General features: G+C 38.3%; 1 protein-coding gene across 1 annotated transcript in view; it reads right to left on the bottom strand.

Moving 5' to 3' along the window:
* galnt16 (UDP-N-acetyl-alpha-D-galactosamine:polypeptide N-acetylgalactosaminyltransferase 16) overlaps positions 1-13,547 on the bottom strand; it is a 77,420-nt gene that overhangs the window by 47,273 nt on the left and 16,600 nt on the right. Inside the window, exon 4 of the mRNA XM_067367351.1 lies at positions 11,246-11,313. Within this exon, the coding sequence (XP_067223452.1) occupies positions 11,246-11,313 (68 nt within the window). The remainder of the gene's footprint in view (positions 1-11,245; positions 11,314-13,547) is intronic.

Here is a 13,547-nt window from a genome sequence, read left to right as displayed (position 1 = left end):
AGGAGGGGGCCAAATGTTCACCGGGGTACAGGAAGCTGCCATTGTAAACTTGGTTTTGGAAAATAATGAAATCAGATTACGAGAAATTCAAAGCCACATCATCCAAGACAACACCTTATTCAACAACATTCAACGAGTTAGTCTGTCCACATTGGCTCGCATTCTCAAGCGAAACCAAATCAGAATGAAACAACTTTATAAGGTGCCGTTTGAGAGAAACTCTCAAAGAAACAAAGAGTTCAGACGAGCATATGTGGATGTAAGTACTATATTGACTGCAGTACACTACACACAACATTGTTTCCCAGTGTACTGGATAACACCATATTGAGTGATTTTTGTTCTTTGTTTTCAGGGAGTACTGGAAATGGATGCTCATGCAATCCCACATGAGTTCATCTTTATAGATGAGGCTGGGTTCAACCTAGCAAAGACCAGAATAAGAGGGAGAAACCTCATTGGCCACAGAGCCATTATAGATGTTCCTGGCCAACGTGGTGGGAACATCACAATGTGCGCTGCCATCTCCAATATGCATGGTGTCCTCCACCGTCATGCCAAACTTGGACCATACAACACAGCCCATATTCTCACATTTCTGGACAGACTTCACAACATTCTCATACCACCAGAGCGTATGAATGATGCAGACCATCAAAGAAACCGGTACGTTGTAGTATGGGACAATGTGAGCTTTCATCGTGCAGCCCCAGTCCAAAACTGGTTTGCTGACCACCCAACATTTCTTGTGCAATACCTACCACCATACTCACCATTTCTGAACCCCATAGAAGAATTTTTTTCGGCATGGCGGTGGAAGGTATACGACCGGCAGCCCTTTGTGCGCATGCCTCTTGTGCAGGCCATGGAAGAGGCATGTGATGAGATTGATGTGGGTGCAATTCAGGGATGGATAAGGCACTCAAGGCGCTTCTTCCCTCGATGTCTGGCAAGGGAAGATATTGCCTGTGATGTTGACGAGGCGTTGTGGCCAGACCCGGCTGTGCGGCAAGATGCTGCCTAATTATTTTTCTTGCCTTTTTTTTTGTTTTGTTTTTTTTACTGTAATATATTTTTTTCAGAAATTTTCTTTTTCAGTTTACTTTTTTTGTAAGAATATTTTTGTTCAGTCCTATGTAAATATATCTGCTGTGCTTATGTTGTACTGACTTGTTTACTGTAGTGAAGGAAAAAAAATAAAAATGTTGCAACAGCATGTGTGTGTATCTGCAAATATTTCTGTGCATGTGAACAATCTGATACATATTTTAGTATTATGGCAAAGCATACTAAAGATGGGGGTGCTTTTCATTATGCCCAACAGTGTGTAGGTGGTTAGGCAAAAATCTGGTAATATGAATGAAGTGTGTGCCATTTCATGCAAAAGTTTGATTTTGATAATGCTCTGTGTAGTTTCGGTTGCAGTGCTTCATTTTGCAGGATATATGAGGTATTTTGCAGTTTGGGTGTGTGGTTTTGTGAATTGTGTTAAGTGTTTTGATAAAACCAGACTAGTTTGAAAAATTGTGTGTTAGCAATTGGAAAAAACTGTAGTATTATGGCAAAGCATACTAAAGATGGGGGTGCTTTTCATTATGCCCAACAGTGTGTAGGTGGTTAGGCAAAAATCTGGTAATATGAATGAAGTGTGTGCCATTTCATGCAAAAGTTTGATTTTGATAATGCTCTGTGTAGTTTCGGTTGCAGTGCTTCATTTTGCAGGATATATGAGGTATTTTGCAGTTTGGGTGTGTGGTTTTGTGAATTGTGTTAAGTGTTTTGATAAAACCAGACTAGTTTGAAAAATTGTGTGTTAGCAATTGGAAAAAACTGTAATATATTTTATGGTGGTAGCATTTTTTTGTTTTTTGTTTTAGTAAGCTCTAGTACAGGACCAATTCAAGGGGTTGTGGTGGTGCAAAATGACATTTAGTGTATCAATAAGGAAATAATTTTTAAGAGGAATCAGAACCAGAAAACCCTACTCAATTAGAACTGCATCCCTACTGACAGTGTTTTTGTGTGTGTGTGTGTGTGTGTGTGTGTGTGTGTGTGTGTGTGTGTGTGTGTGTGTGTGTGTGTGTGTGTCTGTGTGTGTGTGTGTGTTTGTGTGTGTGTCTGTGTGTGTGTGTGTGTGTGTGTGTGTGTGTGTGTGTGTGTGTGTGTGTGTGTGTGTGTGTGTGTGTGTGTGTGTGTGTGTGTGTGTGTGTGTGTGTGTGTGTGTGTGTGTGTGTGTGTGTTGCATGTGTTAGAGAAAGAAGGTGAAGAGGAAGAGTGGCAGATGGTGATGGGGGAGGATAAATCACAGATTACTGTGAGGACAAAAGTCAAGTCACATTCACTCTAACACCAGATGTCATCATGATCTCACAGCCACATTCACACTGTGGTTGTAAGATAGCATGTGTCTCAGAAACATGTGTGTGGATTACTGTCGTTATTTGTTTCCGAGGAGGAAATGGGATGTTTGGAATTTATATTCAGTGTGAGGAATGTACAGCATCACAATAGATTTTGTGCTTAAATTGTTCCAATTCGTTATAATGCTAGGCACTGTGGTAGATGCCAAGATTTTGCTATGTGATTGCTAAGGTGTTCTGAGCATTTTAGCATGTTGCTTTTAAGGTTGCAAGCATCTTCTGGGTGGTTGCTAGGACATTGCTAGGTGATTGCTTACATAGGGCCCTATGAAATCCGTTATTTTCCACTAATTCTGTGGAACAGTTTGTGTTTGAGAAATACTTTGTCTCCTACTTGACGGACTTTTGTTACCACCATGCTTTGGAAACAAGGTGGACAAGGTTTTATTACAGTATTCAAAGCCCACTGAGAGACATCGGACAGAAGTTGCCACACTGACACAAAGTCAGACAGAGGAATCATTTTATCGATAGAATTGATCTGTTTAGTGCCCTGAAGCAGTGTACTGGCAGGAAACACCCAAACTGACTGAAGGGAAGAATCCCTTCGTGGGGCAAATGACCTGTTGGATACCCCACCTCTCAAATCACCGGTGGTAGAAGTAGAAGCGCCCGCTGAAAGCCCAGGGGAAAGTTGGGCACATGATATCGTGGTGTACACTGACCTCCCTCGAGGGGGGCCCCTCAGGGACTGAGGCCTGAAGGCGTCAGTACTCACAGAGTTAACTTCTTTTAGGTCGGATCTCCCCTTAGGCATTCTGGACTGAGTGGATCTCCCTGCCCTCTGTCCCCTCGGCTTGAGAGGCCACGCTCATCTTCTGCTCTTCTCTAAGAGAGCTGCGCCAGTCGAGCATGGTTGGTAGAGGCAGCCGGCTCTGGGACATAGTGAGGGATCTCCTTGAATGCTGCTGACTGTCATTTGGCCTCCTGGTATCTGTTGACGATGGTGTTAACTGTGTCACCGAACAGACCAGAAGGTGAAATTGGAGCGTAGAGGAAAAGGCCTTGTCCTTTTGCTTGATGCCAGTTAAATTTTGGCAGAGTTCTTGAACCTTGTCAGGCCCTAATCCCTTACCATGATCCAAAATTCTTAGCAGGTCTGCCTGGTACACCTGCAGAACCGCCATGGTGTGCAGGGAAGTACCAGCCTGACCTGCTGTCGCATATGCAGATGTCACTCTACACGGCTTAGTGGGCAAAGTAGGTTTCCTCCACCACGACGACACTGATGAAGGGGAGAGATAGCCCACAACCATCCCTGCCATCTTCGGCATCGTCCCATGCCCCTGCTCTCATATACCAAGAATATGTTGATGATGCCTGTGTATCAACAAGACAGAGTATGGATTCTTCCACGATCTCGACACCTCAAGTGTTGAGCAAGGGAAAGAATGGGAGATGGCGACAAGGAGTCTGTACTCCCATCTGGCCATCCCAGATTTAATTTAGCCACCGAGCGAGTAATAACCTCAAGCAGCTCCTCGAAAGTGGCAGACTGAGGAAGCTGCTCTACCAAAGCACTCGCCTCCTTTTCTACATCCAATCCCTCAGGATCAGATGTAGAAAGCGTGGGTTCCTAGTTTCAGCCTGAGATCCAAAATGGGGGACCTTTGAGTAAGCAGAGCGTGAGAGAAAGAGCATTCTCACTCATCTCAAACTCAGCCTGTGCAAACTGCCTCAGCAACAGTGGGACTCATGGGCTTGCCACTTTTTTCGAGGGAAGAGGGTCAAGCCCATGAGTCCCACTGTTGCTGAGGCAGTTTGCACAGGCTGAGTTTGAGATGAGTGAGAATGCTCTTTCTGCAACCAAGATCAGAGCTTGTGGCATGTAAAATGATCGTAAGGCTCAAGTCAGCATGGTGTCACACATTTCCAGTAACTCAACCCTGCCATTGTATAGACTTACTCCTGACTGATTTGACTCAACAGCTTTTGAACTTTTGAAGAAGCTGTTGGCAAGTTGGCATCTATTTATGGACTTCCTGATGTAGCGTAGCAGTCCATACATTCGGCCAATTCGGCCAATTCCAAATTGGTGAATAGACACATGCTTTACATTTACATTTAGTAATTTAGCAGACGCTTTTATCCAAAGCAACTTACAAATGAGGAAAGCAATAGAAGCAATCAAAGTAACAATAGGTCCACAATTTGCTGTGACCAGTCCCAGTCAGTCCAGCACAGTACACGTAGCAAGGTTTTTTAAAAAAGATATTGGCCCGGTTTCACAGACAGGGCTTAGCCTAAGCCAGGATTAGTCCTTAGTTCAATTAAGATATTTAAGTATCTTTTATAAATGTACACTAGAAAAAATCAATACTGGTGTGCATCTTGAGACAAAACAATGACACTGACATATTTTAAGATATGTCAGTACAAGTTGCTTTCAGATAAAACAGTTCAAACATGCATTTTAGTCTAGGACTAGCTTCAGCCTTGTCTTTGAAACAGGGGGATAGAATAGTAACTGTTAATATTAATGGGTGTTGCAGTTTCTTGAAAATGGCTAAAGACTCAGCAGCTCTGATTTAGTTAGGCAGGTCATTCCACCAGCAGGAAACAGTCCACGTCTGTGTAAGTGATTTTGTGCCTCGTTGTGATGGCACCACAAGGCAGCAGAATGCAAGCATCTGGATGGCATGTAGGTCTGAAGTAATGAGTTCAGGTATAGGGGTGCCAAGCCAGTGGTTGTTCTGTAGGCAAACATCAGTGCTTTGAATTCAATTTGAGCGGTAATTGGCAACCAATACAATTTTATGAGGAGAGGTGTGACGTTCGCTCTCTTCAGCTCGTTAAAGACCACTCCTGCTGCAGCATTATGGATCAGTTGCAGAGGTTTGACAGTGCATGCTAGAAGGCCTGCCAAGAAAGCATTACAATAGTCCAGTCTGGATAAAACAAGATCTTGGACAAGGAGTTGTGTAGCATGCTCTGATAGAAAGGGCTTAATCCTCCTAATGTTGTATAAGGCAAATCAGGTCCTGGCAGTAGTAGCAATGTGGCCTGTGAAGTTCAACTGATCATCAATCACACCTCCAAGGTTCCTGGCTGTCCTGAATGGAGTTGTGGTTGACAAACCAAGCTGAACGGAGAAGTTGTGATGGAATGTTGGGTTGGACGGGATCACAAGAAGCTCTGTTTACGCAAGGTTTAGTTGAAGGTGGTGGTCCTTCATCCAACAAGAAATGTTTGTCAGGAAGGCCAAGATATGAGCAGCTACCGTCATATTATCTGGATGGAATTTAGCGTTGAGTTCCACTCGAAAGGGAACATTTATTTTGATGGGTTGTAGTGAAGACCTTTGAATCTGTGTATATATGATATGATGATATACTCAAAAGAATACTTAAAAATGACCAGTCCTGGGTAATTTTAAGGAGCTCAGTCCATCCAAGTTTTTGAGGTTTTCATAATTGTCCGCTTAACCAAAATGCCAGCTTAAACAAAATGATGTGTGCCATTGCACAAAGATGGCTGTTGTGGTTAAAACAAGTCCAATAAAAACAAAATAAAATGGTGGTTTTACAATAGCAATACACAGAGGTGATCATGCAAAAAAAAATGTAAAATGGTCAAGTAATCCTCATTGAACTGCTTGAGATGGACTGACCCAGCAGTGAGAAAAGAGTTTAGGGTAATCAAAAATAGTCCAATAATCATATTCCAAACATCAAAACTCAAAATATGCCCTTTCCATACCTAAAATACATATTTTACAGTCACTGTTACGCAAATTGGAAAGTACTATATCATTGTGATCATTAACACAGCTCAAAGGCTCCCTACCAGTGGCCCTCCTTCGCAGCACAGTTTAATCAATGGTAGAATATAAAATATTTCAATGCAAGCATTTCAGTCAAATACAATTTATGCCATAATATGTCAAACTGTGGCAATAGTTTAATAAATGTAGCTCAATTGTAGCCCACTGACTTGGCTACCCTGAATGAGTTGCACGCCTGAGTTTAATACTCTTAAATTTAGACATTTAAATCACTAACCCTAGGTATAAACAGCAGCAATAGTAATACTTGCTTTAACAAACAGCACTAAAAGGCAATGAGATATACAGAGTGATAAAACAAGAAATCTGCTAAGTGATTGTGATTATCTGCATGTGTCCAAACACTGAGATGTGAAGATCTGCCTGTCACATGGTCCTTCTGATGAAAGCAGAGATCAGGCGTATTAAGACTATAGCGTTAACAGGATTTAAAGGTGCTGTGAAAATCCTGCTTTACCCTTCAGAACACTGAAGTTCATTTGAAGGTTTACATGTCTGACTGTGCAAGCAGATTCTCCAGCCGGCAGCGCGGACAGAATGGAAGCTGTCAGGAAACGTTGCTGCTACAGCATGCAGCCTGGCAGCATTTCAAACTGGTGCATTGAACCCTGTCAGGACAGCTGCGAGCTGGCACATCTGAGGCTAATTTGTTAGAGGTAATTACAATGAATAAACATGGCCATTTGCAAATACACATAATAACCTGACCAGAATGGCTGGCTAAAACTAAACCTCCAAGCTTCTCGCCACCATTATTAACACCTCCCATCTACATGTACATGGATCTGTTATTGGCAGGGCAGTCATGGTTTGGCTGAGTAGCTTCATTTGGTAGATGCTGTAACGATATTATGTGGGGAAAGAGCATCTTACTCTATTGATAGCAATCAAAAGTTGCTTTGTGGGTCAATGACTTGACGGGTCATTTTTTGTCCCTTAATAATAATTAAAAAAAAAATAATAATATATATATTTTTCGGCCTTAATAATAATAAAAAACAAAGATATGACATCAAAAGTATGTAAGGTAGTGCAACTAGATCTCTTTTATTGAATCCAAAAGCTTTTAATTATATTTTGCTACATATAAAGGTATTTTAAAGATCTTGAAGTGTCAAAAGCTCATTCGGTTTAACCGTCTTAAGGCCAATACAGCCATTTCATTTGTGATTATAATATCTTAAAATGTAATAAATGTACATTTTTTTATTCTGGCATGATTTTACAACATCATATATCAACATAGTGCAAAATGGTATTAAAATTATATGTAGAAGTCATTTTTTTTTATGTCATTTGGAGTAACCAATAAAAAAAGACCATTTTGGATCAAGACATGCAGTCAATATCATGTGACAGGATGTGACATCATTCAGACAAGCAAAGTAACTAACTCTTTTTTAACTATTTGAAAAATTAATGTTTTCACTTGCTCATACGCATTTCCTGAAACATCAGGTCATTCGGTGACTGATATAAAACACAGAAAATGTTGTAATATTTTAAAAACTTGTACTAAATATAAAATGTTTGATTGTCCCTTTGTTAGCTAGCTAGCTAGATATCAGTCTGTTAGCACTGTTTGAAAATATCGTCATTCGGTATAACCAAAAGTGTCATTCAGTAAAACCGAAATTTTTGGTTAAACCAAATTACTTTTTTAGTGACAAATTTTGTCCATCTTGTAAAAAATGACAAAAGCAGTGTTAATTGATTATAAAAACCACATAATCTCATTGTTAACACTTAATAAAACTTCAAAATTAATTATCTCTCTATAATGTTTTTAAAAACTTTATTCATCAGTGGCCTTTGCATGTACATTTCTTTCATGTACATCACAAGTATTTTGACAACACTTTATACTTTATTATTAGTTAATGCAGTGTTTCCTAAACTGAGGTTTGTGAGAGAACACCAGGAACTGGTTTGTGAGTCGATGTAGCGTGTAGATAATTAAATTATAAAAATGCAAAATTAAAATTACACTTTTTAAAAACAAACTCATCAAAAATAATCAAAATAAAACACTGTTAAAAAAGATTAAATATTTTATTTGTTTAGCTACTTGAAATGTGACTATTAATCTATAACAGAGAACTGTGAAAAGAATAGACTTAAGTGCAAACCGAACGTAATGTTTTCGGACACTTATGTTAATAGCAACTAAATGAAAATGTATTATAGTTTAATTAGTTGAACTTAAGAGTGTTTTTTGACCCACTTAAATAGGACTTAAAGGGATAGTTCAACCAGAAATAAAAATGGTTAAAGTGTACTGCTAAATATACTGACAAGCAGCCTGACGGTTTGGAATTTTATCAAACTTAAAATGTGTTGAGACTGTTGGGTAAGGAAGCTGGGTTAATTTGACCCAATTTCAGTTGATAATCATTCATAATCAGTAACCCAATAGTGCAGGGTTGGGAATGCGTCAAAGAGAGAGCATTGCACGTCACAAGTTCAATCAGCAACTGTTCTCTGTCTGCTGATATCGCTTTGTTTATCTGTGCTCGCAGCACTTATTACAGGAATATTTTGTGGAAAATAGAAGAAAACAAAGTTAAAGGTGCTCTAAGAGATCCTGGGTGGAGTAACTTTCTGTTGACGTTCAAAGTGTTGTCAAACAAAACAGAGGCTAGCTAGACCCTCCCTCCTCCTCCTCCTCCCCTCCCCTCCGTGCTTCCTGAAACAGTCATGAACGCGCATTTAAAATCATTCTTGTTGGTTATTGGCTGGAGCGTGTTTATTATGATTCGTGGTCCAGGCTGCACCAGTTTGTTTTTATTGCTGTTTTCGGAGCTTGTGGCGACTACAGAGACCTCGTTTTTACAGTGTGTTCAGGGGACAGGCAGCTAGCGGATAGTGAGGAGATGTTTGCTGTATGTGACAAAAAATGTTTTGGCCCTTAAAACGCGTGACATCGCTTAGAGCACCTTTAAGCAAAAAGGATATCCCTGCAGTGAGGAGCTTGTTCTTTTAAAACTGGAGGTTTTGAGTGTTTTCTCTCACAACCAGCTCACTCGAGCAGTGACCGAGAACTGAACAAGAAGGAATGGTGCTTGAGAGGAGTGAATAAAAATGCTTTAAATGGAGAGGGTAAAATCCTGTTGATTCACTATAAAACTGAGTTTATTCCCTACTTTCAATATTTATTATAGGCTTTGAGTTTGTCTGTGTTTCTTGGCAGCACTCAACCTGAGAAACGCACGTAGTTAGTAGTGTGTTCACTGGCAGGAGAAAAACAAAATAACTGGTCAAATTTGTTCTTAAACATTAGTTTAATGAAATTGAGCAATATTATTGAACAGTCCAAGCTGTATAACTATTGAGTTGCCATTCTTTTCTGAACTTTTTCTCATACACATTTATGATTTCATGTTTGCCTGTGTTTGTCAATTTCTGGGTGTTCTTGCTTAATAAATTTTCACCTTTTGATTATTACTGTTGCCTGTGTTGTTACTGTAGTCATTCTGTTTGTTATTTTAATTTCCAACCCATTTTGGGTTAATTCGAACCCAGCAGTATGGTCATTTTTAAACAATAACTGAGTTAAATAAAACAGCCCAGCATGTTAGGTCAAATATTTAACCCAAACCAACATTCGTCCTTTTTTGATCCAGCACTGGGTTGTCAAAATGACCCAAAATTTAGAGTGTATAGTAAAGTGAATATGTGATTGTGTAAATTATTGAAATATTTACTTCAATTATTTAATCTTAATAGGTACTTCAAGTATTTATTTAAGATCAAAGGGGTTCAGCTGACAAAAAAATCCCATTAAATATCATAAACTACCAATGTTAAAATTTCAAGTTGTATAAAACAACAAACAATGTTTTATGACAAAAATGAACAAGGGTAATTCACATGTTTTTATGACCTTTTCTTTTGTTCCAGGTAATTTTTTTCATCAGTAACTAAATCATTCAGATCTACAATCTGGTCTGAAAATTAAAAATTATCACTCATAAATCCTGGTGTATATTGTAGTTTATTCAGCAACAAACTGAAAGCTCATTTAAATTATTGCGGAGCTTTCTGTTCTGCCAACAACCCCTGACAAACTCAGAGCTGCGCTTGTCCATCCAGATGTACGGAGCACCAAATATTTCACAGACTCTGATAACAAAAAGTCAAATATACAATTCTAGATACTTGACCATATTTGAGCCTGACTACATGTGGTTCTTGCAAAACTCAAAAAAAATAGATACAATGCCATGAACTTCTAAACAAATTTCCAGTGTTAGTTTAACATGCTTTGAAATAAACACACAACTTCTAGTACATTGAATTACATTGTACACTAAGTACACTGTACTTATTATAATACTTATATACTTATATGTAATATAAAGTATGACCAGTAATTTTTTGCAGTGTATTTACTGTATATGATTAGATTTATTACAATCATGAATGGATTCTGCCTTATTGGGACTTTACTTGTCCATATTCCTAAAGCCCACCTCTTCACTACATTCAACTTTAGATGCGGCTGCATTCGCAGTGTAAAGACTGCTCTAGATAGGCAAATCTAAGCAGAATTTAACCTGTAATTCATCAGACATGAACTCTTGAAGCAATCAGTAGTGCAGTCTTATCTGATCAGCTTGCAAGTCTACATGTGTGTGTGTGTGTTGTGTGAGGTGCATGCAGTTCCCGTGCCAAGGACAAGAGAGCATAAAGCACTGCATAAGCTCAACACATGATCTCTGTAAAGGGAAAAATCACATTTGCCAAAATCATGTCTCTCTTTAACGCTCCACAACATTAATCACAGCAGAGCCACAATTCTGATTGTGCCGTTTGTTTCCTCACCATGACAACAGCAGGGCAGGGTTCAGTCTTGGCTCACTGATGTATAGAGAATGAGCAATATTTATAAAGAAATCCACAGCTAATGTGTCCTCAAAGGTCAAATATGAGCACACACAAACACAGGAAACACTTTGTCATTATTCAGAGCTTTCATATGTGCTTGTGTGTGTGTGTGTGTGTGTGTGATTGTGTTGCAATGAAATGAAGCTCTACTTACGGTCGGAGCTAAAGTCGTCCACGAGAATAATCTCCTGTATCAAATGAGGTGGGCTTCTCGTTAGTACACTGAAACAAAAGAAACAATATAATAAATGCACAAGATAAATACCATATAAAAAGGATAATGTGTTGTACCTAATCCTAAATATTAAACTTCAGTGTGTAAATTGCCTGCATGGTTTCTACAGACATTAATGATTCCTTAAAGGGATAGTTCACCCAAAAATGAAAATAATCCCATCATTTACTCATCCTGGGTGTATATGATCTTCTTTCAGTCAAACACAAATAGTTTAGTTATATTTAAAAATATCCTGGCTCTTCCAAGCTTTATAATGGGAGTGAATGGTACCCAAGATTTTGAAACCCAAAAAAGGGCATCCATCCATCATAGAAGTAATCCATACGGCTTCAGGGGCTTAATAACGTTTTTTTAAAGAAAAATATCCATATTTATAATTTTATAAACTATAATCACTGGCTTCCCGGCTGTACGCGAGTCGAGTTCTGGCAGAAGACTCAAGCTCCTCTGGCATTTCTCTTTAAAACATCTCCTTTCAGACATCTAACTTGTGACCAGTGTTTTGTTTTGTTTTGCTCTATCCTCTGTGCTTCCTCATTCGTCAATATGTTGTGTGTCGGGTCAAAGTTACAAGAAAAGCCAGTGATTATAGTTTATAAAGTTATAAATATGGATATTTTTCAAATAAAAATGCATCGCTTCACTTCAGAAGGTCTTTATTAACCCCCTGGATGGTTTAATGCGCTTTTTGGGCTTTAAAATCTCAGTTACTATTCACTCCCATTATAAAGCTTGGAAGAGCCAGGATATTTTTTAATATAACTCTGAATGTATTTGGCTAAAAGAAGAAAGTCATATACAGTACACCTAGGATGTCTTGAGGGTGAGTAAATTATGGGATAATTTTCATTTTTGGGTGAAGTAACCCTTCATTCTTAAAGCAACTAAATTACACTTTTTACTTGAGCCAAAAAGCAGCCACCTAGTAACTGCCCTAAACACCCTAACAGCTGCCTATAAAACCATGGTGATCGCATAGCAACATGCCTTAGACCACCACTTGTGAAGAAAAAGTGCACTTTAGCATATATTTTAAAAAGACTACTTGCTAGAATATACTTAAGTGTGAACTGAATGTAATGTTTTCAGGCAATTAACTGCATGTTAATTGCGATTAAATGAAAATGTATTATAGTTTAAATTTATTTCAAAGGCAATCAGTTGAACTATAGAGTGTGTTTTTTTGACCCACTTAAGTAGTACATCTTTATAAGTACTTTCATAATTACTTCTATTATCTTTAAAATATGGTTCAAGTTTACTGCCGAATATAGGACAAGCATTTGTTGTAATCTAGAAGACTTTAATGCCATTTCTATTGAAACGTGTATGTCATGTATTCAAATATATTCATAATTATACATTTGTAATGAATACATTTTAATATGGTACATTTAAGTTATATTAAAGTTATATAAAACTTTAATTTATATAAAACATTTAAGTTGTATAAAAAACCTATTGTGCCCTTTTACAAAGTCTTGATTTTGGTTTTGGCTTCTACTAGAATAGGTTTTCATGCTAGAATGTTCAAAAACACCTTATTTTCCCATATTTATCACTGTTGCAGCTCCTCTCTTCCCAGTCTGTCAGTAATGCTCTGTTTAGTTCCGGTCTCTATGAAGCCCCTCCTTCTGAAAACACAATGTGCTCTGATTGGTCAGCTGGACCCAGCTGGTGTGTTGTGATTGGTCAACCGTTTCGAGCGTGTTTAAGAAATGTCCCACCTCTTACCTTAAACTGCGAGTTTAACACACTACTAACTAACTCAAGCAGGCCCCGCCCCTTTATTTTGCATATGTGAGGAATGTCAATGCTACAATGGAGGCGTTCAGGGAGTTCAGAAGCAGTGACACTGATATAGAGAATAACTCTCGCTGGAGGGACTTTGTGCTTTGTGACTGCAGAGATTTTTCATACTCAAACAGCAACATTACACACTAAATGTATGAACATGTAAAAAAGCATAATAGGTCCTCTTTAACTTAAAATGTAATATCAAATAACATACTGCATTTAAAATTATAGTCAAGTACTTTAAATGTACTTTAGTATATTAGTCAGTACATCAAATTAAGTTAACTTTAAAGTAAAACTTTTGACTTGACATTATTACAAAGAGCACTTTTTAAAAGTTAAGAAAGTCATTAAAGTGTGCTCTCTTTAAGTACACTTAAGTGGCCTTTTTATTTCATTATTATATTATATGCAAGTACAT

Source organism: Chanodichthys erythropterus, chromosome 18 (genome assembly GCF_024489055.1).
Source record: "Chanodichthys erythropterus isolate Z2021 chromosome 18, ASM2448905v1, whole genome shotgun sequence".
NCBI lineage: Eukaryota > Metazoa > Chordata > Actinopteri > Cypriniformes > Xenocyprididae > Chanodichthys > Chanodichthys erythropterus.
Note: the sequence above shows the minus strand (reverse complement) of the source record. Positions and strands in the feature narration are given on the sequence as shown.